The sequence below is a fragment of the Dasypus novemcinctus genome, chromosome 11 (genome assembly GCF_030445035.2).
Source record: "Dasypus novemcinctus isolate mDasNov1 chromosome 11, mDasNov1.1.hap2, whole genome shotgun sequence".
Classification (NCBI taxonomy): domain Eukaryota; kingdom Metazoa; phylum Chordata; class Mammalia; order Cingulata; family Dasypodidae; genus Dasypus; species Dasypus novemcinctus.
The window spans coordinates 80,485,333-80,511,848 of record NC_080683.1 but is presented as its reverse complement, the minus strand read 5'-3'; the positions used below and the strand labels follow the sequence as shown (position 1 = coordinate 80,511,848).

General features: G+C 33.7%; 1 protein-coding gene across 4 annotated transcripts in view; it reads left to right on the top strand.

The window, feature by feature from the left end:
• The window catches only part of HACE1 (HECT domain and ankyrin repeat containing E3 ubiquitin protein ligase 1), a 96,249-nt gene extending 69,953 nt beyond the window's left edge, over nucleotides 1–26,296 (top strand). For all 4 annotated transcript variants that reach the window (XM_058307196.1, XM_058307200.1, XM_058307199.1 and 1 more), the window contains 7 exons: nucleotides 2,107–2,256; nucleotides 2,760–2,956; nucleotides 11,898–12,029; nucleotides 13,355–13,453; nucleotides 13,739–13,809; nucleotides 20,324–20,437; nucleotides 20,981–26,296. In XM_058307196.1, the coding sequence (XP_058163179.1) occupies nucleotides 2,107–2,256; nucleotides 2,760–2,956; nucleotides 11,898–12,029; nucleotides 13,355–13,453; nucleotides 13,739–13,809; nucleotides 20,324–20,437; nucleotides 20,981–21,083 (866 nt within the window). In that variant the 3' untranslated portion in view covers nucleotides 21,084–26,296. The remainder of the gene's footprint in view (nucleotides 1–2,106; nucleotides 2,257–2,759; nucleotides 2,957–11,897; nucleotides 12,030–13,354; nucleotides 13,454–13,738; nucleotides 13,810–20,323; nucleotides 20,438–20,980) is intronic.
• Nucleotides 26,297–26,516: the final 220 nt, after the last annotated feature.

Sequence of the window (26,516 nt, the reverse complement as noted above, 5' to 3'; positions counted from 1 at the left end):
TATTTCCTTGTTCTTAAGTTTAGTAGACATGAAGAGAATTACATTTAGAAATTAAAAATTCCTAAATATGGGAAACACCTGGATGGACCTAATGTCTGTAATAATTTTTTAAAAGCTTGTTTTGTAATCAATTTAAGATGCTTAATACAGAGAATTAGTGTAGTATTGTGGTTAAATGTTTGGCCTTTATTGTTACAGTGGGCTTGAACCCTGGTTTTCCCACATTTTTGGTATGATCTTGAGCCAGTAAACTTAACCTCTCTGAAACTCAGTTTCCTTACTGGAAGATGGGGGCAAGCTGGTGTGGCTCAGTGGTTGAGTGCCGGCTTCCCACATATGAGGTCTAGGGTTCAATCCCCTACCCCAGGACCACAAAAAAAAAAAAAAAAAAAAGATAATGACCGTACTGGAAAATGGAGATAGCCTGTTTTTAGGTCATAAGGGGAATTCAATTAGCTGATGTATGTAAATGCTTAGCCCAGTGCCTGGCACATAGAAAGCATGAAATAAATATTATATGTTTTTATTCTCCTACGAAAATAATACTTTCTTCTACAGTAGGGTTTTTCTGAGATCATAGAAATAGCTGGGAGGGTGATAGCTATATTTATTTTGAAATTTAAATTAACAAATATATTCTACTTTAATTAGTTTTCAAATAACTAGTTTCAAAACTAATTAACTAGTTTTCTCCTAAAGATTTTTTTGTTTCCTTTTTTAAAAAAATTGCTCCTTATCCTTCTTAGTAACTCAGAGTTCCCAGAAAGTATTTAGCTAGAAAAGGAATTTCTACACAGTTTGGAGAGGAATATAGAGTAATACAAAATCTTTGCTAGTTCATCAGTAACCCTATGTATTCACTATTTTAATGGATAAAAAATATTTGTGAATATTTGCAGAATATTATATTTTTGAAATTGTGGCTATGTTTGTTTTTGAAGTCTTCTGTCATCTCACAAAATTTTGCTTTTAATTTCCAGTCTTGCCTCGTGACAAAATAATTTTCAAAAGATAATTATCAGTAAATGTCTAGCATCATATGGTCTATTTGAATAATTCAACCAGAAACTTGTATAACTTTCACCTTATGTATAAATAAACTGCTCTTGGCAATTTAGTTTAGTGCCAACACAGATAAATCAGAGATCAGTGAAACATAAAGTGGATTGTTGTCAAAATATGTATACTAATTCACCAAACATTTCACTTTCCAATACTTTTTCGTTTTTTCCTTTTTCTTTGATGCTATTTCATTAGAAAGATTTATCAGTTACTCTTTCTCGTAGCCCATGTTCCTAGATTAGTAGTATGTAGCGTGTACTCAGTAAATAATTGTTGAATGAATGAGTGGATTTGTATTGCCTGTTACTGGTTGTCACAGAAAAGTAGGAAAGAAGAGTTACATTTAAAGTTGAGGTCTTGGCATTTGGTTTTTGCCATTACACTAGCTTTTGACAGTAATGGATAACTATTACCCTTGTCATTTTTATTTTTACCTCACTGGTACCTGTTTATACTTATATGCCATGAGGAAGAATTTGTTGACTTGTGAACCTAGGTGATTTTCTGATACTTGTTAACAGGTATCAATTCATTGACTAGGTCTAATACCTAGCCGCTGTACATTTAAAATTTGCAGTTATTTTACAGTTCTCTATTCCTTAAGAATCAAAAACTAGTGAGTACCTACTGCACTGGGCATGTAAAGATAAATGGACAATGTCTGCCCTCCTTCACAGCCTAGTAGTTATTGCCATTGCCATACTGTGTAGGAAAAACGTGTGTGTGTCTGTGTGTATGATTCTTTTATATGTATTTTCTGACTTTCTCTGACAGATTTTCTAACTCCTTTCAGTCAAAAATATTCAAAAATTTTCTTTCTGTACAAAGATTTTACCTTGATATGTACATGTGAATTAATGATTATCTTCTTCCATTTCCTCTCCCAGTTTCATATATTCCATAAAGAACATTCCTGTGGAAGTTTACATATAATGTAACCTTAGTTTTGCTGCAGTTGTATGTGAATTGATTTATCTGTCTTAAAATTATCTCTCTTGCATATAGATTCTTAAGAATAATTATTTTGTCCATTTATTTTAATAGGAACAACTTTTCAACCTAATAGCAATTCCTATGTAAATCCTGATCACTTGAACTATTTTCGGTTTGCTGGACAGATCTTGGGATTAGCTTTGAACCATAGGCAGCTGGTCAACATTTACTTCACAAGATCATTCTACAAGCACATTCTTGGTATGGTTCTGTTCTATTACCATTTATTATTTAAAGTATTTTTCTTGCAGTTTTCAGGGAAAACTAAGTAGAGAAGTGGTGGCATTTTAGATGAGATCATTTTTATTTTGATTGGGGACCATCTGCATATATAAGGAACCTCTAGGCCTGAAGAAGAACAAAAAGGCCCCACTTTTTTAACCCCCTTCACTAAAAGTTTTTTTTTTTCCTTCCCGTGTTAAGTTTGAGTGCCTGTTAATATGAACAAAATTAGGAGAATTGCCACTTTTGGTGTTTGTAAAAATTTTATGATAGCCGTTAACGATTGTTTTGTAAGAATGTAGAAGACACAAACTCAATCAACTTCCAAATTCAGGAGTTAGCATCCATTTAAATCATTCCGTAAATTGGATTATATGTTGTGATTTTACAGATTATCTGTAGAGGGCAGTGTTTTACCATTAACTAGATAAGGAAAGACAAAAAACGTTGAGACTATAACTGTTGTATGTTTGCATTTTTAGGTATTCCTGTAAATTATCAAGATGTAGCATCCATTGATCCAGAATATGCCAAAAATTTACAGTGGATTTTAGATAATGATATTAGTGATCTGGGTCTAGAACTAACTTTTTCTGTTGAGACTGATGTATTTGGAGCAATGGAAGAAGTGCCTTTGAAACCTGGGGGTGGAAGTATTCTTGTGACACAAAATAACAAAGTGAGTATTAGAATTTTTACTTTAGCCATTCCCTGGTAGTTTGCCAGTTACTCTTCTGGCACTAGGTAGGAAAAGCTTTACTGTTACATTTTCAAAGCAGATAAAACATTTAGATGAATAAACCATCAAATAAGGTTGATTTCTCAAACTTTGAGTTAAAAGAGGTCATTTCAATATTGTGTTAGCTATGCTGAGGTGGTTCCTGAAGCAGCCTAGAGCATAATTCAGCAAATGCTACCATTGTTTAAATTGGACATGGGCATTAAAAGAAAATGTGATTAAAAATATAACCTCAGAAGATCATATTTGTAATAATCACTATTTCAAGTTGAAAAAGTGCGATATTACAAGTTCCAGTAGAAAAAGGAGGAAATCCCCATGTTTATATTTTGTAAATGCTTGTGATCTAGTAAATCTGTTAGACCTCTTAACTACACTTTATTTTTATTTATTGTGTCTCCTCTGTACATATTATTTTTAGCTTTTTTTTTTTTTTAAGATTTACTTTTATTTATTTTAATTCCCCTCCCCTCCCCCGGTTGTCTGTTTTCTGTGTCTTTTTGCTGCGTCTTGTTTCTTTGTCCGCTTCTGTTGTCGTCAGCGGCACGGGAAGTGTGGGTGGCGCCATTCCTCGGCAGGCTGCTTCCTCTTTCGCGCTGGGCGGCTCTCCTTATGGGTGCACTCCTTGCGCGTGGGGCTCCCCTACGCGGGGGACACCCCTGTGTGGCACGGCACTCCTTGCGCACATCAGCACTGAGCATGGGCCGCTCCACGCAGGTCAAGGACGCCCGGGGCTTGAACCGTGGGCCTCCCATGTGGTAGACGGACACCCTAACCACTGGGCCAAAGTCCGTTTCCCCATATTATTTTTAAATCTTAGCATATGTTTTAAATTTCACTGTTGAAAATTAAAGTGTGACTTTATTATATAATACTTTTTTCTTTTTAAAGATTTATTTTATTTATTTCTCTCCCCTTCCCCCCCCTCCCCCCCCGCCCCGGTTGTCTGTTCTCTGTGTCCATTTTCTGCGTGTTCTTTGTCCGCTTCTGTTATTGTCAGTGGCATGGTAATCTGTGTCTTTTTTGTTACATCATCTTGCTGCATCAGCTCTCTGTGTGTGCGGCCCCATTCCTGGGCAGACTGAAATTTCTTTGACGCTGGGTGGCTCTCCTTATGGGCACACTCCTTGCATGTGGGGCTCCCCTATGTGGGAGGCACCCCTACATGGTGCAGCACTCCTTGTACACATCAGCACTTCGCGTGGACCAGGTCCACACGGGTCAAGGAGGCCCGGGATTTGAACCGCGGACCTTCCATGTGGTAGACGGACGCCCTATCCACTGGGCCAAGTCCGCTTCCCTATAATACAGTTTTATTGTATGTTTTGGTATATAGAGAATTAGGAGTCAGAAGATCTGGACATGAATCCCAGTTCTGTCACTTACCAGTTGCAACTTTTGGTTCAACAAGACTAAAATCCTTTTCCTTTTCTTCAGTTGGATTATAATTCTAAGGGAACTTCTGAATCAACTATTAAAAAGAACAAGCTCAGTAAATGTTTGTAGATTATAGATTTAGTAAAATGTAGAATTTTTAAAAAGGTCTAAAGACTTAAGCACATTTTAAACAATTTGAACCCCAACTTTCTATTCTGTAAAAGTAGGATAATAAAACTTCCCATACAGAATTTTATTAGCATTTTGTAAATTGAAAAACATTACCCAAATGTTAGTTGTTATTGGATTGTAGTCTATACAAATAGGCTCTTGGTTTCAGAGATATAAAGACAGGCAGAAATGTATATTAAGCTGTATAATTTTAATTTTTGAAAATTAGAAACCATAAAAACATGAAATTTAATTGTTGAAAATAAAATTAGGAGCTGAATTTTTACACATTTATGCTTAGAATTCCTCTTAGTCTAACCTCATTTTACTTGTGAGGAAAGCGAATTCTGAAGAGTTAATGGCAAAGCTGAGGCCAAAACCCAGGACCTCTAGTTTCAAGTCTAGTGTTCTTTATACTGCATGCAAAATTGGCCGTGTTGAGGCAGAATTTAGATGGATTTCAATATTAACCATGTTAGGTATAGAAGATTAAAATAGTATAAGGGAAACGGACTTTGGCCCAGTGGTTAGGGTGTCCGCCTACCATATGGGAGGTCCGCGGTTCAAACCCCGGGCCTCCCTGACCCGTGTGGAGCTGGCCATGCGCAGCGCTGATGCGCGCAAGGAGTGCCGTGCCACGCAAGGGTGTCCCCTGCGTGGGGGAGCCCCACGCGCAAGGAGTGCGCCCGTGAGGAAAGCCGCCCAGCGTGAAAAGAAAGAGCAGCCTGCTGAGGAATGGCGCCGCCCACGCTTCCCATGCCGCTGATGACAACAGAAGCGAACAAAGAAACAAGACGCAGCAAATAGACACCAAGAACAGACAACCAGGGGAGGGGGGGGGAATTAAATAAATAAATAAATCTTTAAAAAAAATAAAATAAAATAAAATACATACAGTTTAAAAAAAAAATAATAAAATAGTATAAATGCTTGGATTAATTTTTTAAATCTATGGGAGCTTACTAATGAATGAAAATACTTTAAAAATCTTCTAATTATAGTACATTTACTTTATTATTTTACAGTAGGAACCTACTCTCAAGGATAATAAAGTCTTGGACCCCTTTTTTAAATTTTTTTTTTATTTTTGCGGTACTCTGCATCAAGGACTGAACCCAGGACCACATATGTTGGAAGCCGGTGCTCAACTACCACTGACCACATTGGTTCCCCTAAGTTGTTTTTTTTTTTTCTTCAGTTGTTTGCTGCTTGTTGTTATTTTGGAGGGTCCGGGAACCGAACCTGGGACTTCCCTTGTAGAAAACAGGCACTCAACTGCTTGAGGCACATCCACTTCCCCTCTTGAGCCACATCTGCTTCAGCATGGACTCTTTATGAAACAAATGAATGCTTTACACAAGACAACCTTCAACATGATTCCTATCTTGTGAATTTACTGTATCTGGCAAGTGGATTTGTCACTCCTTTTTAGATTTATTTGGTAGGACAAAGTGGAAAAACCCATTAAAAGTTGTATGATATTTAGTATATATATATACTTATATCTCCTAGCAGCCCCCTCCCACTATGACATTATTTTTGTTTAGAAGTTTTTAAATACTTATTTTCCTAGTTCTTTTGTACTTGTGTCTTCTATTGAACCTAGAAAGAAGATACTGAATACAAATATTAAATAAAAATATACTTACATTGTAGGCATACCCTTCATGAACTTAGTTGAGACTGGAATACTATTGTAATATTAAAGAACTTGAAACTTTTGTTTCCAAGTATAAGACATTTTAATTTAACTATATTAGCTAATTGCTTGGCTGATTTCAGTAACTTGGATTTGTCTTCAATGATTAGCTTTGCTAATGAAAGTAAAAACAGGATCTCATTCAGAATAAGTCTCAGCGTTCTTTTTTTTTTTGGTATAAACATATTTCATAACAAATTGACACCTCTTCATTTTCTAATATTACCAGTAAAAGTCTGCTATAATTATATATCTAGTTGCTGATGTTTAACCATTTAATGCTTATATATATATATATATATATATATATATAAATATCCTGATTCATTTACAAATTTAAAAATCTTGAGAAATATGCCTATAGTTACAGTGATCCCCTTGCCTTAAAATTGTTTCAGTATTCAGTTTACAAAATGTTATTTAAATTTTTCAAATCTGTTCTTTAGAGACATTACTATTGTTATTTTAAAAGTTATTTCCATCATAACTTAGTTTAGAATCAACCTTTTACTTTATTAGGTATAATGTTGTAATTGTAACCTTTGGAGTTCAACTTTATAATTTGTTAGCATACTGTGGTTTAAATGACTTGCCAAGCTTATTAATGAGAGAACCTATGTAAGCTGATCTCCACATGGGGGAGTCATTTATTCCTAAGTTTTGTTAGAAGACTTTGGTAATTGTAGCAGTAAACCAAATAGATAAAAATAACTTTTATTTAAAAATCAGTACATTAAATAAATTCAAGTATTGAAGGCAAAAGGATATATATTAGTTTCATATTTGAAATGTAGTGCTCTTTTAAATTTTATGTCTGTCAATAATTGGTTTAATTTATTTTTTAAAGATTTATTTTTTATTTATTTCTCTCACCTTCCCTGCCCTCCCCCCTGCCAGTTGTCTGCTCTCTGTGTCCATTTACTGTGTGTTCTTCTGTGTCTGCTTATATTCTTGTCAGCGACACTGTGAATTTGTGTCATTTTGTTGCATCATCTTGCTGCATCAGCTCTCTGTGTGTGCGGTGCCACTCCTGGGCAGGCTGTACTTTTTCATGCTGGGCGACTCTCCTTACAGGGTGCAGTCCTTGCACGTGGGGCTCCCCTGCGCAGGGGACACCCCTGCATGGCATGGCACTCCTTGGGTGCATCAGCACTGTGCATGGGCCAGCTCACCATATGGGCCAGTAGGCCTTGGGTTGAACCCTGGATCTCCCATGTGGTAGGAGGACGCTCTATCTGTTGAACCAAATCCGCTTCCCAATAAATGGTTTTAAAACCTAGAACAATACCTGTGGTTTCATTTTTTGAAAATGACTGAATTACCAGGAGCAGAAATGTTAATATTTAAATAGTTTCCTCATCTTTTTGTAGCATTCTCCTTTCAATGTTTTATTCTTGACCTAAAGCTAAAATCATAGGACTATAAAATCTTGAGTTAAAAGTGCCTTTTTGTTGTTGTTGTTTAGATCTCCAGTACCTTTCTGCTTAATTCTTAGTTCTTTAAAAACCAAACTAAGGAAACTTGAAGTGGCGGTTAAGACCCAGAGTTTACTTTCTTTTGCCCTGTTGACAACGTTGCATGTTGAAAACTTGGTGGGTTTTAAATGTTAATATCACTTTTATAATACTAATCATAAATGTCACCTAGGCTGGAAGAAAAAAAAGGGGTGGAATTGAAAGGATATTATGGAATAGAGTCATTTGCATAGAAGTTGAATTATAGATGAGAAACATTAGGTAAGGAAGTAAGAAACATTACGTAAGGGTAGAAGAAAATGTTCTAGGCTTACAGCAAGGCACAGAATGACAGAGAATGACAGATTAGGGGAATCACACGTAGATCAGAGTTGTGGAGCTACTTTACATTGCAGAGTAAGAAGAAAAAGATGAGATTGGGGCATGTAGATAGGGCAAACCCTCAAAGACTTTGCATCCACAATTAGGAATTTGAAAATAAATTTTGCCTGTGCGGTGAGCCAAGTGCTCATGTGGCGAGCTGAGTGCCTGCGCAATGAGCCAGTGCCTGCAAAGTGAGTCGTGCAGTAAAATAATGATACAATGAAAGAGAAACGAAGGGGAGTCAAGCTGAAGCGCAGCAGAGACCAGGAACTGCGGTGGCACAATTGACAGGGAACCTCTCTCCACATTAGAGGTCCCCAGGATTGAATCCCAGTGAATCCTAGAGGAAAAAGACAAGAAGAGAAGACAAAAAGAGAAGTAGATACAAAAGATCACACAGTGAATGGACAAATGGACACAGCAAAAACAGCTGGTAGCGAGGGGCGGGGAGGGCTGTGGTTGCGGTTAGGGAAAAATTTTTTAAAAATAAAGGTACATTGGTAAAGAATACATTGTTGAGATATGTTGCACTGTAAAATTTGCCTCTCCTTTTGCTTGTATCTGCTTATTCCTACAAAAGACTGGTATTCTTTTGAGTTGTCAGTGGAGAATTTTTAGGAAATAGTGAAGATTTTCAAGAATAAAATAACTTCATAAAATGAGCCAGTTTTCAGTATCCCCTGTCCTCCCTCTCCCCAGTGAGAAGACAGTTTAGGTTCAAAGCCTGAAAAGAGATTACAATTTTAGGGAAGATTTCCAAGGAGTGAAGTGATCCATTCCTTATGTTCAGAAAATTAGGAGATTATTGAAATGAAGTATTTCTGTACTTTGACATGTAAATTAACTGGAACGTAATATCAGAATTGAATCTCATTAGTTATGGTTTTTATTCGTTTTTTAGTTTATTTTTTTGCTTACCTATCTAATATCAATTATTAAGCACAGAGATTGAATTACTAGAGAAAAGTTACTAATTCTCTTTTTGTGCTGTTAATGTTCTTGTCTCTATACTTAGACTCCCATGGTTGAAAACTTTTTATATATTAACACATTATTTCACCAGTATAGGTACTAACTCAGGTTCTTCAATATGATTAATTCTCCACTTTAATTCTGAGGGATAATTTTATGGCCTCAAAGAATTGACAGTTGAAACTCAACTGGAAGCAGATATGCCTCTCTTAGGATATGCCATCTGTTGGGGATTAAATAGGCCCATCCCCCAAAGTTGTATCAGCTGTTTTAATACTTGAAAACAAAGTTAGATTTTGGATTTGGTTTATATTATTGTTTAATTGTGCAATTCTTTACGCCAGTGTTTTGTGGACTGATTGTTATCTAAAGGTCTACACTGGTTCCCTAAAGTGTGAAAGATATTTGATGTAGTTATACAAAGACATAAAGTGTGGGGATGCCTCACTAGAGTACCTCTATAGGCAGTGGAAATGCAACCAGTGTAATTCTGCAAAATATGAACAACTGAAATTTTAGCTTATAATATAGTGGGTATTCATAGTAATAATTATATCATCAAGAAAAGGTTACTTTGTATTATTCCGTTTAAATATGTGCTGCTTAAGGAGGCAGGGCGTAATATATTTCAGAACCAATTTGATTCACATTTTTTTTCTGAAACAGTTTTCTTTCACCTATTTGGATAACTTTTATTTTACTAAATAACTTCGGAGGGTTTTGTAATGGCTAGGGTTTTGTTTTATACTGAAAAATAATCTCCAAGGACCTTGCCCACTGCAATTACTTAATTAATACTGAGACTGAGATCTGAAGGAACTGATTGTCACAAATTTGTTGTCAGAAATTGATATCCAATAGCTACTTACTAAAATAAATGTGGAAAATAGTATTAGAGCAGAAGGAAAAGTATGAGAAAAGTTTAGTGTGTACTTGCAAAATTAATTTTTAAGAATGGATAATATGAGGAAATAATAGGAATTGGTTGATAAAAATAGATTGTACAATTCTAATGCAGTGGCAAATTGAATCCATTGTACTTAAGTCACAAATCTGTTGTTTTCATGCTTCATTTGTAAAGGTCTTGAACAATAATTATTAAATAGTACCTTACAATGATAAAACCAAAGCCTCTTGGGAAAGAGCCATTCTTATTTAGGGGAAATAGGGCCTCATAAACATAAATATAATATAATAAGTGAAGGGATGGGGCAGAAAAATTTTAGTGCATCCAGTAGAGTCATCAGTACCAATTTATTTATATTATTTCTTGAGTTGGACTCTAAAATCTAGTATACATTTCTGTTTGATTGGCACACATTTCTGTCTCCCTCTCTAGAAACTCTCTAGTAACTCATTAATTGTTGTATATATACTAAAGGAAAACCTTAGGGTGATTTGAGGAGTGGGGTAGATTGGACAGCAGAGATGGTAGCTTGCTCTTGCCAGATTGTACAAGCAGCCACGTAGGGATTGTGGCAAGGTGTGAGGAATTCACTATGACACTTTGATAACTTTGAAAGGTACAGATAATTCATAGCCCAGTCATATATAACTTGCTGACTCATGCCTAGTTTTTTGTTTTGTGTTTTCAGTTTTGGAGCAGAGCATCAGATTAGTACTAAGAAGGAAGAAAGGAAGGGGGCTAAAACTGGCTTTCTCTCCTCTGTTTAGAGTACTCATTCCTGGGATATGAGAAGTGAATATAGCATAATGCTTTTAATGCACAAAGTTTCACTTAGAAGTAATTTAAAAATATGTAAATGATAACAGCTCATAAATTATAGATCAGTAGATAATTCATTCTGGTCTGGGCCAAAATACATTTTTTTATTACTAGCTAAAAATTTTGAGATAATATTTTCTACGACAGTGATGATGTATTTGAATGTAAAATGTGTTAAAATAGCTTACCTTCACTCAGACTCAAATTGGGTATGCTTAAATGAGCCATTTCGTCAAGTTCTAAGTCTGTATTAAGTAAGTTGATGAATGTATGCATTCATCCATCACATGTTTGGTGTACTCTTAAAAAGTGGCTGCTACTTTTATAAAGGAGCTCTGATACAAAATGGTAGACAAGACAAGGCCTGCAGGATAATTTCATTCTGGTGAGGCATTTTACTTAGACCAGAAATATAAAGATTCTAAAGCCTAAACAAGCTTGTGCTTGGGGAGTATCAAAAAGGCCAGTGAAAGCTAGAGCTGAGTAAGTGAGCAAGTAGAAGGAAATGATGTCAGAGAGAAAGTCAAAGACTGGATCATTTAGGTCCTAAGCCACTAGGCAAGGAATTTAGGTTTTTAACTCTTAAGTAGATGGGAAGTCATTGTACGGTTTTTGAACAGGGGAGTTACGTAGTTTGAATTACACTTGAGCAGAAAAATCACTTTGCATGTGTTGTGGAGAAGTAGCAGTACAGAGGTGAAAATGGAAACAAGGGACACCGTGTTGCAGTAATCCAAGCCAGAGATGATGACGTCTTAGACCAGGGTACTAGAAGTAGAGGTGAAGTGACAAGATCAGATTGAGAATGTTTTTGGAGGTACTGGGAATCAAACCCATGACCTGGTACATGGGAAGCAGGTGCCCAAACCACTGAGCTACACCTGCTCCCCGAGAATATTTTTTAAAGGTAGATTTGATAGCACTCACTGATACAGTGTGTCAGAGATGATTCCTTGGATTTTGGTCTAGTGGTTTCCTGACTTACTGAGATGTATGAATATTCTAAACCTACCTGTCCACCAAGAAATGAATTATATAGGCATTACCGTAATTATGTGAAAAATTTAAAAAATCATTGCAAATTTTTTTCCTTTATAGGCAGAGTATGTCCAGCTAGTTACAGAACTTCGTATGACAAGAGCCATTCAGCCCCAGATAAATGCATTTTTACAAGGCTTTCATATGTTCATTCCACCTTCCCTCATACAACTTTTTGATGAATATGAATTGGTAAGGAAAAATAACTGTTCTTTTCTTGCCAACATATAAAATTCCAGTTGTTGTAATTTAGAAATAATTTTGGACTACTTATAAATGGAATAATATAGAGTAAGATATTATTGTTTAATGTTCATGTTTAGAGATGTGTTAGGAGATTTGATTCTGCTTATCTTAAACTTAGTAACCAGATAAGTAATTCTTTTACATAAAATGGAGCAAAGTATGTGTTAGAGCCATTCTATGAACTGTGCTCTCTTGACTCCAGAGCCTAGTCTCTCCATCAATCTTGCCAAACTATCTCTCAGTGTCAAGAATATGGGCTTTAATTTTAGGATCTTTCATGTGGCATTTTATGATTTGTGTCTTTCCTAAAAAAGGGTAATGTTGGGAGAAGAAACTTAAACAGTAGAATTGGTACAAACATCTAAACTAGATGTTCATGTCAGTTAAAGACAGACTCTGGAATTTTAATGAGGAGAAGGGATTTAGTAGCTCTAGTATACTAAACTAGAGGTGGATTTATCCATGTGGACAGAGACTGTTTCAAGACATGAAGTGAGTTTTCTGTTTCAAAAATGGTAACAACAAAGTTGTCATTAATACATACATAGTATTATTACAGTTGAAAGGTTCTTACCAAATATCAGAGGGGCTGTCCTTCTGTACTGTGCTGCTTATGAACTTATTCATAATAATACCAGAATATTAAAATATTGAGCCATGTAAACTAGGTAAGCTAATGGCTATGAACGCTTGTATGTGTCAGTTTCTGACTGTTAGTTTGGCTTGTATATGCTACACCCAATTCCAGCGGACTATTTCAGTGATCTTTTCCTGATAGTAACTATTTTTATTATAGTCCCTCTTTTTTTCCCCCTTACTGACAAAGGTTTCTTCACAGTCTTTCCTCTGCTTAACCCAGGATTTACTCACGTCTTTGTTATCACTTTCATGTTGAGAATACTGTCTTCTTTACTTACAGAATTTAACAAATTTGCGAAGAATCAGAAAATAAAAATAATCATAAAGTAAACCAAAAGTGATAATTTTAATAAAATTGTTACACATATGAACTGTCCTTATACATAAACTTGTATCTCGTTTCATGTTTTAATTACATTGTATCAGTGTGGAGATTTTTCATAATATTTGAGACCATTAGTATCAAGGATTCTGTCCTATGAGTGCTTTTTATTGATGACATGCAGAAACTGTCACAAAAATAAATCAGTTTTAGTTGGGATTAGTTATAATTAAGGCACATTTACTATTTAAATGAGATAACTTTTTCTCCCAGAGAAGATTAATGCAATATTTTTTCTTCCTCCCCAAAGGAGCTACTGCTTTCTGGCATGCCAGAAATTGATGTGAGTGATTGGATAAAAAATACAGAATACACAAGTGGCTATGAAAGAGAAGATCCAGTTATTCAGGTAAAATCTCTCTGGAGCATAGAATGAAGCTAAATTTTGCCATTTAATTTTGTAAGCTTTCCAAACACTACTGGATGAAAACCTACATTAATTAACAAAATAAAGTATTTCCCTAAATTCTTCTTATGGGAATATTGCTTATGAAAGTTTTGTGTGAAACTGTTTTTGATAAATGAGTTTTATAGAATAAAGTATGCTTTGTGAATATTGAATATTTCTCTGGTATTAAAAAGTCTGTAATTGTGCTGAAATATGAGCCAAGTTTTTTTTTTTGTTATTGTTTAGTGGTTCTGGGAAGTTGTGGAAGACATTACTCAAGAGGAAAGAGTTCTTCTCTTGCAGTTTGTTACTGGCAGGTAAGAAGTATATTTACTATAATGTGAGAATAATTTAATATATTCCATTGCCTAATGGCTTAGGGATAAATAACCGAAATGAAGAATTCTTATTATGAACTGTTGGTATCTTAACCTCTGTTTCTGCTTTTTTAGGTATTAAACAAAGATTTATTTAGATTTTAAAGATAAAATGTATCTAGAACCACTGAATAAATGTTTATTAATGTATTAAAAAAGGAATGGTTCCACTCAGGGCTGTGAGCATGTATTTTATTTTATGGTGGCAATCTCTCCATTCTTTAGGTAAGACAATGATGCTGGTTAAGTTTTTAATATTTGTTTGTTGCTGGTTTGATTTAATCATACAGCCCTTAGATAGCATGTACACACACACACATGCTACCCGTGCACAGCAATTGTTCTCCAGCTCTTATTAGACTTTACAGTCTCAAGATTCATGTCCTAAGAAATAATTTGTAATACTAGACTTCTTGGAAAAAATCTGCTTTTGGATCCAATTAAATATAATAGCTATTTGAAAACTATGTGATTGAAACCTCTTTTAACTTTTATTTCTACAGATGTTAGAATTGTCTGGTATTCATTCTTGATAGCTTCATTTGTTTACTTTCTATTTATGAAAATAAAGTTCTGTTTTCCATTATATATGTACATGGTTCTATGAAAGTTGAAACACAGAAAATTAGGAATAAGAAAAATCACCCCCTGCCAGGAATAATAACCACTATCAGAAAATTGATGTACTTTCTTCTTTTCCTTCTTGTTTTTTTAAAAAACATAATTGTGAGTGTATGTTTATCTATATAAAATAAATATTTTAAAAACTACATTATTTTAAAAGTAGTATATGGGGGAGTGGATGTATCTCAAGTGGTTGAGCACCTGCTTCCCATGTATGAAGTCCTGGGTTCAATCCCCGGTACCTCCTAAAAACAAAACAAACAAACAAAAAAAACAACTCTCACTGGGGAGTGGGTGTAGGTCAGTGGTTGAGTATCTGCTTCCCATGTATGAGGTCCTGGATTTGATTCCCAGACATCCTAAAAAAAAGTAGTATGTGATCATTGTAGAAGATTAGGAAAATGGAGAAAACACATAAGAGAAAATGAAAAGCCCATTAAGTAATCCCATTACTCAGAGACAATTGGTATTACATTTTGGGATGTCTTTTTGGTCTTTTAACAGAAATAGTTAGAAAAATTGTTGGAGTCACACTATAAATCTAATTTTAAAAGAAATAAAACAAATATTCAAGGATGTAGATTAAAGATGGAAAGAAAACCTTGTTGGTAGTTTTTTTGCCTGAGTGCCAAGAAATACTCAGACTCAAGTAACTTAATGAATTGGATTAAACAACAATTATAATTTTCTATGTAGGAGGGTTAGACAATCTGATAAGCAAAAAACTACTTCAAAAACAAATAGGCAAACCACCTTTAATCTCAATTCCTAAGATAATTATTTTGGTTAACCTTTGAGAACTTTTCCTGCTTATATAAATTTTAATTTTTAAAAAATAGTTTCTATTTTATAACTTTGTGAATTTAGGAATATACCATTAGAAGTTGCTCCATTTGTAGCACTATCATAACCTTCCATATATGAACTTCCCTTAATCTAATCCTTCCTAAATTTTCCTGTTTATGAATAGTGCCTCTCAAAAAAGGAATTCTTATGTTTGTGTGCCAGGCTGATTATTTTTGTAGGGTAATTCTTAGAAAAAATTTTTTTTATATATGAGTATGTAAAGCAATCTTGATACATATATTATGGATTTATTGTCCAGAAAACAATCAATATTCATATCAGTAGGGAATGAGAAGTCCATTTTCCTTTTTATATCAACACATAAATATTTTTATTTTCCCATGATTTCTTATGGAAATAATTTTCTTGCATGTGTGAATTGTGTCTTTATTCTTTACACATTATTCTACAGTCATTTTAAAAGTTCAATTTTTTTCACTTAAATGAGTTAATATTAACTCTGTTTTCCTAGTTTTTCATTTGCCTTTTAACTTTTTAAGTTATTACATGCACAGATTTCCAAGTGAGTTAATTTATAACATAGATGTTTTAAAATATTTTGTCCCAAATTGATTATCAGTATTTTCCTTTATGGTTTTTCATAAATCTTTCCCTGTTACTAAGATTTTGTATATATATTCATTTGCATATTTTTCAGTACCTATATTTTCAGTTTTTACATTCCAGTTTTTAAAAGAGTATTTTTTTAAATTAGAGATGTTGTAAGGCTACAGAAAAATCATGAAGAAAACATAGAGTTCCTGTATACCTACTATTATTAATTCTTTGTAATGGTGTGGCACCTTTATTACAATTGATGAAAGAATATTATTGTAATTGTATTATTAATTATAGTTCATAGTTTACATTAGGGTTCACTTTGTGTTATATAGTCCTATGAGTGTATTTTTAAAAAATTTTTGTTCTAGTAACATTCATGTAACCTAAAATTTCCCCTTTTAACCACATTCAAATATGTCATTCCATGGTGTTAAATTTTATTTACAATGTTGTGCTACCATCACCACCATCCATTACTAAAACTTTTCCATCATCCCAAACAGAAATTCTGTATCAATTAAGCATTCCCTCCCCATTCTCTCCACCTACATTGGCCCCTGGTATTATATATTCTGGTTTCTTACTCTAAATTTGCTGATTCTGGGTAATTCATATCAGTGAGATCATGTAATATTTGTCCCTTTTGTGTCTGACTTTTCATTCAGTAAGATGTCTTCAAGGTTCATCTATGTTGTTACATGTATCTGAAAATTCAGAAATTCATTCTTTTTTATGGAAGAAGATTTCATTATATGTATATACCACATTTTGCTTATCCATTCATCTGATCAGGGACACTTAGGTGTTCCATCTTTTGACAATTTTGAATAATGATGTTATGAACATTGATGTGCAAAAAATCTATTTGAGTCTGTTTTCAATTCTTTTGGGTAAATACCTAGAGGTAGGATGCTGATCATATGGTTGTTCTATACTTTCTAAGAAATTGCCAGATTGTCTTCCACAGCAGCTGTACCATTATACATTCCCACCAGCAATGTAGAGTGTTTTCCCTTTCTCGCCATATCCTCTCCCAACACTTGTTTGTTTCCATTTTTAAAAATAGTAGCCATTCTAGTACCAAATAGAATGTCATTGTGGTTTTGCTTTGCATTTCCTTAATGGCTAATGATATTAAACATCTTTTCATGTGCTTTTTGGCCATTTTGTGTATCTTCTTTGGAGAAATGTTCATTCAAGTCTTTTGTCCATTTTTTTTTTTTTAAGATTTATTTTTTATTTATTTTTCTCCCCTTCCCCCCGGCCTCGTTGTCTGCTTTCTGTGTCCATTCACTGTGTGTATCACATCCTGATATTGAAATACTGTGCTAAATAATTTGTATAAGAATCATTGTCAAGGCTTGTTTTCTCATCTTGCCCTTTTGAAGTAGTGTACTTATTTTAAAATTCTGTCTCCATAGAAAATTCAGAACAAGTTGGACTTTGTTTTTAATCCCTTTTCGTTTTGGTTACCTTTGTTAATTTTTTAGGTATAGTTTAATATACATAGGTTAATATCGAATTTTATATTTGTTTAAAAACAGACATAGCCTGGTTTTTTCAGATATTCTCTTTTAAGTAGTAACTGCTCATCCATTAGTGTTTTGTTAGCAGGATTTAGGCCTACTTTTTCAGTATTCACTTGGATGACTAAAATAAGCTTAGCAATTTATTATTAAAGCATTAAATAGCAACCAAACTTCTGCTGTTCCCACCCATCCCCAAGATGGCTCCCTCATCTGTTTGCTTATTGTTTTTGCTTTTTTATTTCTTTGTTGTCTACTTGTTGTCTGTTTTTTGTTATTTGTTTATTTTTAGGAGGCCCTGGAAACCGAAGCTGGGACCTCCTATGTGGGAGGCAGGTGCTCAACTGCTTGAGCCACTTCTCCTCCCCTCTTCTGTTTTTAAGACTCTATTTTTCTTGGATTGCTAAATTTTTTCCCCTATGTGATTTCAAATAGAAAATCCTGTTCCTCTTTTCAGCAGTTTTAAAAAATGAAAATTGAATATGCTTCAAACCAAGAATTACATTTTAGAAAACTTTTTTTAAACAAATTGGTTTTATTGATACATATTAATAAAGCATACAGTTCATCCAAAGTGTACAGTCAGTAGTATTTGGTATAATCACATAGTTAGTTGTGTGTTCATCACTTCAGTAATTATTAGAGCATTTTCATTATTTCAATAATAATAATAAAAAACAGACAAACAAGATAATTCCTTACCTCTCAATCTCTGTATGCTTCCTCCACTGTACATAGCTGGTGTTTCTGGCTATTATATCCAAAATGTATAATCGATGGCTTTTAGTATAATCTTATCATGTTGTACATTCATCCTAAAAAATTTTTAGAACAATTTCATTAATCCGAAAAGAAAGACTCCACACCCCTTAGCATTCCTTCCTCATATCTACATAACAGTTTCATTTCATCTTTATAAATTGATTTATATTTGCATTTCATTTAAGTGGAATAATACAATATGTAGTACTCTGTGTCTCATCTCCTTCACTTAGTAAAATGTGTGGGTTTTTTTTTTTTTGGTATGGTATTAACATTTTGTAGCATTAACCTACATTTGTTCAGCTTCAAAGAAAAATGATTGTATATATGCAATTCTACCCATATTCATATTTCACATAATATATTTAGTTCATAATAGGGAATCATACAGTATTTGTTCTTTTGTGTTCTGGCTTGCTTCATGAACTCAACATGATGTCCTCCAGGTTCATCTATGTTGTCATATGTTTCACAACTTCCTTTCTTATTGCTGCATAATAATCCATTGCGTACACTGCACAATTTGTTTATTCATTCATCAGTTAATGAGCACCCAGGTTAATTCCAACGTTGGCTACCGTGACTAACACTACTATGAACATTGGTGTGCAGATATCTATTCATGTTACTCCTGTCAGTTCTTCTGGGTATATACCTAGCAATGGTATTGCTGGGTTCCATGGCAAGTCTATATTCAACTTACTTAGGAATTACCAAACAGTCCTCCACAGTGACTGTACCATTCTACATTACCACCAACAGTGAATGAGCATTCCTGTCTCTCCACATTTCTCTTCAACATTTACAGTTTTCTGACTTTTTAATAACAACCAGTCTAATAGGTGTGAAATGATACCTCATTGTAGTTTTGTTTTACATTTCCCTAATCAATAGTGATGTTGAATGGTTTTTCCTATGTTTCTTAGCCATTTGTATTTCTCTTTGGACAGTTGTCTAGAAAACGTTTTTAATACTAGTCTGGCTTCTGTTTTTAAGTATGTACTTAATGCTAATTAAATAATAATATATTTAAATACAATAATATAGATAATAACACCATACATTAACTATTTTTAACTCATTACTCTGATTTATCCAGAAAGCATTACACCTCATTAACTACTCAGTTAAGAAGCAGAACATTTTCCATAATCAGTTTGTTTAATTATGATAAGTATAAAAGCTAATTTGAAATATTAGTGTTTTCAAATGTAAATGAACTTTAAAAGTTGCATTTCATCCTGCACAGCCATATAACCAAGATTCAGTATTAAGATCATGTGTTAAGTGCCTCCCTGTGATTTCATTATGTTAGGTGGCATCTGAAAAAATACATTTGAGGAGTGGATGTGGCTCCAGCTGTTGAGCATCTGCCTCCCACACGGGAGGTCCTGGGTTTGTTTCTGGGTGCCTCCTGAAAAAACAAACAACAAGCAAAACAAATGTGAAAAGCAATTCAGGGAAGCGATGTGGCTCAGCGGTTGAGTACGGGCTTCCCATACGTGAGGTCCCAGGTTCTATCCCAGCCCATTGTACCAAAAAAAAATGTGATCTTCTGAATACTTCGAAAGAGAATATAAAGAAGTTTGTTTTGTTTGTGAAAACTCTTGCTCTTAGATGTTTTTCACAAACAGGGAAATCATTTGGATTATATGTAAGAGTCTGTATTGCCTGAACTAAGCAATGAAACATTCCTTCATGAAATATTTAATGATTGTCTAATATATTCCAGACATTTTACTAACCTCAGAATTACAAATGTGAATATGGCATGTTTGGACCCTCAAATTGGCCCAGTTTAGTAAGTTCCAGTTTGGTAATTTTTAAATACGAACTCAAATAATTATAAATGCAGCCTACTGTAAATGTAATAGAAGATTGTGCTGTGACCAGTTGGAGGCATGGTGTGACTTATGGAACTGTGTAGGGATGTGTCTCAGTGCAAGCTTGCTGACTGGCCACAAAGCAACTTTTACAGCTTTTAACTGAATGTGTCTGAGTTTTACAAACATAAACATGTCATATTGTCACTGTTCCAGAATTGAATGATTCTTATCCTATTTTAGAACTTGAAATATCTCTAACAGAGTGATTTTCATTTTATAATTACAATTTATTAAGTTATGAACTCTTAGTTCCAGAGTCCCGCATGGTGGGTTTGCTAATATCATGGGTGGAAGTGGATTACAAAACTTTACAATTGCTGCTGTGCCATTTACTCCTAATCTTCTACCAACTTCAAGCACATGGTATGTTATATTGGTTTATTTAAATGCATTAAGAATTATTTTTATTAATTGTGAATGATCAACAGTCTAACTTCTGTTTTGCTGCATTGAGAGGAAAACCTCAACTATGATCTCTATTCAGGATTTTGGAATCACTGGTAAATAAGTAGCTACATTGTTCCTTGTTCTCCCCCCCCCCCCCTTTTTTTTTTGGTAGGCAATGTTTAGGGGAATCCCTAAGTACCTATAATTTATTTGACTATAGATCAAGTATCCTAAAAGTTATACTGTCAGAAGTATCACTGAGTTACACCATCATTTCAAATTAAATTGCCCTATTGATTATTTATTTTAAGGTGAATGGAACTTATTTTCTTACACTACGTTTGCATGCTAAAGGAAACTTTATTTCTTTTTAAATACAACCTAGGGGTTTTCCAATTTGAATGCAAATTTGAGAGGGTGGTTTTAAGTTAATTATTGAGAAATGTTTTCATTGCTAGATAAAACAATCAGAAAATTCATAGATTTCCTTTTTAATGGTGATATATTTTTCTTTTAAAGCATCAACATGCTTAAGTTACCTGAATACCCAAGTAAAGAAATACTCAAGGACAGACTTCTCGTGGCATTACATTGTGGCAGCTATGGTTACACAATGGCATAAAAAAGTCTGGAAAACTCATCTGACTACTGATGTGCTATTCAGAGTGGCAGAAGTAATTTAGGAAACTGTCAACAGAAAGGCAAGCCAAAATGCAGCCCATAGGCAGGGCTAATGTTTAAAATTCAGAGGATCAAGTTGTTTTTCTTTTCTCTCTCTCTTCCTTTTATATTTCTCAGTATTGATGCAATTAGAAAAAAACCACAGAATTCTTTAGATGTCATTTTTTAAAAATGATAATTGAAGGTAGTATAAATTCCTTTTTCATATTCCCTTAATGCTATCCAAGATTGTGTTATGGCAAAATTTTCTTCTACATTCCACCTCTGCTATGTAACTGTCTTGTTAAAACGGTGTTTTCTCTTTACTTTCCTATATATTAAGCAATATGAGAACATCCACCTTAGTATGTTTTACTGCATGTAAAGTGCTGTTTGTATTTTAGAAAACAGTTGTATAGAATGGATTGATTTAGATTGTGTATAAAGCCACAAATATATTTTTCCACATTGTATCTATATTGCAATGGTTTTTTTTTAGCTTTTTAATTGTTTAATATATAATGTAAAGTTTAGATTGATGTGATTAACAGCTGATGAAATGACATCTAATTTATATATTAAAGCTTACTATACTATATTGTATGAATTATTTGCATCTTTTAATAGTCAGTTTTCTTATGTATATTGTGGCCTCAAAGTTTTTTTATGCCTTTGTTTTAATTTATATTTAAAGTAAAATTAAAATCGAGTATTTTCCCATAGTTCTTTTCATTTTGCTTTATGAGCTCTGAGGACATATTGGAAGATGGAATTTGATGTGCAGATTACAGTTTTAAATTAAATTTTATATTTTCTTAAATTTGCTTTTTGTAGTTAGAATGTTTAGTTGAAATGATATATGCCTAATACAGAGCATTGGGGTTTTGAATTTGGTGGTTTAATCAGTTTTCTTTTGAATAAATACCCTTGAATAGTTAACAGCATACCTTTCAAAGGGAAGCAGGAGCACTCATACATGTAGAAATGTTAACAGAGGGGGGTTTGTAATGTTTAGGACCTTGCCCTCTGGAAACTAAGATAGAACATCCAATTCCTTCCTTGTCAGTTGAATTACTTATATGCAGATTTTCTCAGATAAACAGCCAGTATATTTGTCAGTAATAGTTAACTGAAAGACATACATACATTGAAAGCTTTGCTAAGTGAAAAAGCTTCCTTAATACATCTTTTTTTATTCTTTTTTGTTGTTTTGTTTTAGCTCAGGGGTTCTTAACCTTTTTTGTTCCATGGGCCCCTTTGCCAGTCAGGTGAAAACCATGGACCCCTTACTAAGTCTACACTATACTGTGTTATTATTTAATAAATATATCATACCCACACATGTCCCCACAAGAATGTTTTTTGAATTTCAATTCAAGTTCACATACTCCTGTTAAGAACCCCTGTTTTAGATGAAGAAAATATCTCAGTAGATTACATGAAAAGTTAGAAATTCCTGAAAAATATTGTTCAGATGCTTTATTTGCAATAAATTAAGCCAATAATTTTTAAAAATATTAATTATTTGAAATTTAATTGTGAAAAGGCCATTGCCTTCTGAGTCTTCACATAGGTTACTGACTTCTTGAATATTACATTGTTTATAATTTTAATGTTTACAAACTGTTTTTAATTGCACAAGTGTTCTCAAATTAGTCTTTTATATATTTATTTAGAAGAGATAAAAAATCTAGATATCATATTTTAACCATGAATTTGAATGTTTTTAATATAGATTTGTCAACTTCAGGATTTATTTTATATTGTCTTTATTTTTTAAATTGTAAGTAAAGTTAATATAAGGAGATTTTATGTAGCTTAGAAATAACGTTTCAAGTGGAAGCAGAAACTTAAAATTTATTCCCATTCCCACAATTTGTTCCATAAGTAGATAGATATGTTGAATGCAAGGTAGTATAGAAAAATGGTTAGAAAGATTTTCTTCTCCTTTAGGTCAAAGAAGATTCACTGAGAGGAAAATGTGTCAACTCCTAAAGTCTGTTGGTAGTTACATATAAGGAAGAAAACAGAAATAAAACAATCTAAAGGAATAAAAATATAAGGCAATAGAACATGTTATAGGCAACTGATGAATGAAAATATCTGGGGCATGTGTAGATTATCTTATTCAAATAGTTTGAGGGAATAAGAACCACATTTTTAATAAAATCCATTTTCTGATTAATTCTAAAACAAAATAATATGAGGAAATCCCAGCTTTGAAACTATCTGTTTAAAGCATCCTCTATACTGCTGTGACAATCTTTGTGCTTTAGAGGTAAATGAAAGCTTTAGAGGATAGACCATAAGTTAGAGACCCAAGAAATGATTCCTATTCACACGTGTGTTTTGTCATGCCAATTCTAAAATTTTGATCAGTTGTCAAACATTTTAAAAACCTGGAAATTTTGTGGAGCTGTCCAGATTTTTTTTTCTTTTTAAATCAGACAGTTTGATATTGGACACATATTCCTACAAGGCATTATTTAGTATGCTGGAATTGAGTAGAAGGTGATCACTTGATCACTGAGCAGAAGCTCTCCAGTTTGCTATTTTCTTCGGCACAGCCTGCTTCACTAACTTATGTTACCTGACCATTGGGAGCATTGGAATTTGCAAATCCTCTTTTAAAGAATCTGTGTGATCAGAAATGTTCCCTGGAGTGTAAATTGGTACATTTTTAAATGTACATATACTCTTTGACCCAACACAGTTTACAGTTCTATTTCTAGAAATTTACCTTTTGGATAAATGTGTTCATGTGCATAAAAATATGTGTAGGAGAATGTTCACTGGAAGTTCTTTGGTGGTAGAGAAGAACTGGAAGTAATTCAAAGAACTCTCAGTACGGAGCTAATTTATTAAGGTGTGTTACCTCCATATTATATAAGACTATTAGTATTTAACAAAGAATGTGATAGATGTGTACATACTGATGTTTAAAGATTTCTAAAGTTTGTTGTTAAGTGAGGCAATCAAGATGTATAGAAGAATGATTATCTTGTAAAGAGAAAATACACAGGGGTATGTGTAAGACTTTCTGGACAGATGTACCAGAGACTATTACTATAATCCAGAAGATAAGAATTTTGCCTAGATTCTTTGCTGAGAGTTCTAAGATGGGATAAAAACTTTTTACATATAACCATTATTTTTTTTCTGATTGTTTCTCTAAATCACATGGCTGTATTATTTTCTACCTGATTATCAGTATGATTTCTGTATGATTAAAGAAGCATCCAGCATCCTTAATCCAGAGAAGCAAGCTCCAGTAACTTGTGTCACTGAATCAATACCACTGAATCTGTACATAGCAGTAGTGGTAAGCAGTATTTTCATAATCACAAAACTAATAATTACATAATGTGGTTTATTTAAAACAAATCTCCTAATTAAGCTGTTTGCAAATAAAGTCAAAGAAAGGAATGCTCTTTTACCTGTAATGATCTATTTCCACATTGCCTTATATTTAGCACTGTTATTAACTACCTAAAATTCTAATAGGGGATTTATTTTAATTAACACTTTTACTAATTTTTCTTTTTTAGATAACAAAAGTGTTACTTGTGTGATATAAGAAAATCTGGAAAGCATTAATTAGAATACCACCTGGGGAAAAAAGCACCCAACAATTGCTATTGTATTTCCTTTTAGTCTTTTTCATTGCGTTTTTTTAAAATTTTTACAGTTGAGATCATAAAGGACATAGCATTTAGTATCTTCTTTATTTATTTAGCATTATATTTTAAGCATTCCCCATGTTGTTAAAACTTGCTTGTAAACATTTTTAATGGTGGTGTAATATTCTATTGTATGGATGTATCATAATTTACATAACCATGTCTAAAATTTTTAACATTTAGGTTGTTTCTAATATTTTTGTTTTTACAAATAACAAGCATTCTCTTTAAGAACTGCTAATGATCTGAGAGTGTTAACATTCTCTGGGCTATTTATTGAAATGTCCATCAGTTACTCTACAGCTGTAAAATTACTGCTTCAGGACTCAAATAAGGAGTGTTGAAGCACAGCGTCCTGTGGTAGCAGGGCTGGGTAGGATTGCTACAGCAGCAGTTAGGGCTGTGTGCCCTAACAGACTGTCAGTGGACTAGAATGAGGGGTAGAAAGTGTCAAAAGTAATTCATTTTAATAATTGCTGCTTTCAGTCTCCTTGCCACTCCTCCTGTTTCTTCAGTAATACCAGCCCCATTCTCAGGACCCAGAACTTTAAGTGTTTAGTATTAATATTGTGCAGCTCAGCTACATCATGGATCACTAGGTTCCTGTGGCTAAGTTGGAAACCTAGCCTCTACTTAGGTTTTCAGAAAATGGACATACAAGCTTTTGGAGCACAACCCTCTTGTCAATTAGGGAATGTAGGTATGCCAGCTGTCTATCAATTTAAGATTTTGGTTATTTCTACCTCAATTTAAAGCTTATCAATATGAACAAGTTTTTTTTTTTTTCATGTGAAACATGCTCCCTTGTCCTTGTGCACTTCCACGGTTGTTGGGCCCCAAAATTCATTTTAAAAGGTAACAATAACAAATCCCAGTTTTACACTGTGGTTTAAGCTATTTTAATATGGGAAGATTTCTCTTAGTATATCCTTAGTAAAATTCTTATGTTCTGGGTTATGGTTACCTGTCAACTGGTATAGTGCAAGTTGGCAAGGATTTATTTTTTTAATTTATAATCATTGAGAAAATTGGAGACTAGAGAACCAGTGACTTGCTCAAGGTTGCAGGGCTACATGTTAACTGAACTAGAATAGAGAACCTAGCTTTTCTGATTCCTAGCCCACTAGGTGTTCTTTTATACCATGCTATCTCTTTATGACATAACTGTATTACAAAGACTCTTAAAAAAAATACCTGCAGCCTATTAACAGCCATGTATAACAAGCCTGTTGAAAAACTATAACTTAATAAGCTGATGGTTAAACATGATTAATAGGGCTATATTTGTTCTTTCACACTGTGCCACAAGCTAGGGTGGGTATTTTTATTATCTCAAATGAAAAAAGAACAGATGTATTGTCAGATCATAGATCATGGGTAGTCATTAACTTTTATTATCTTTATAAAAATGTTCAATTTCAAGCATACTTGCTGCTTGGAAATATGTTGTACATCTAATGTTGCAAAACCATTAAAACCATAAACTGAGAAAAAATCTCATGACTCTTACTGTATATTTGTGTGAGTGAATTGAGTTTAGTGACTGAAATGGAGGGAAAGTAGTCCTAGGTGACTGCTAGATATACAGTTAGTGGAGAAAACTTTTCAGATCAATTTAATGAATTCCATTTAGTGCCTCCTATGTACTCAATACTGGTTTAGGGACTCTGACTCAGTTCCTATCCTCAAAGGAAATAAAGTTCATTCAGGCAGAT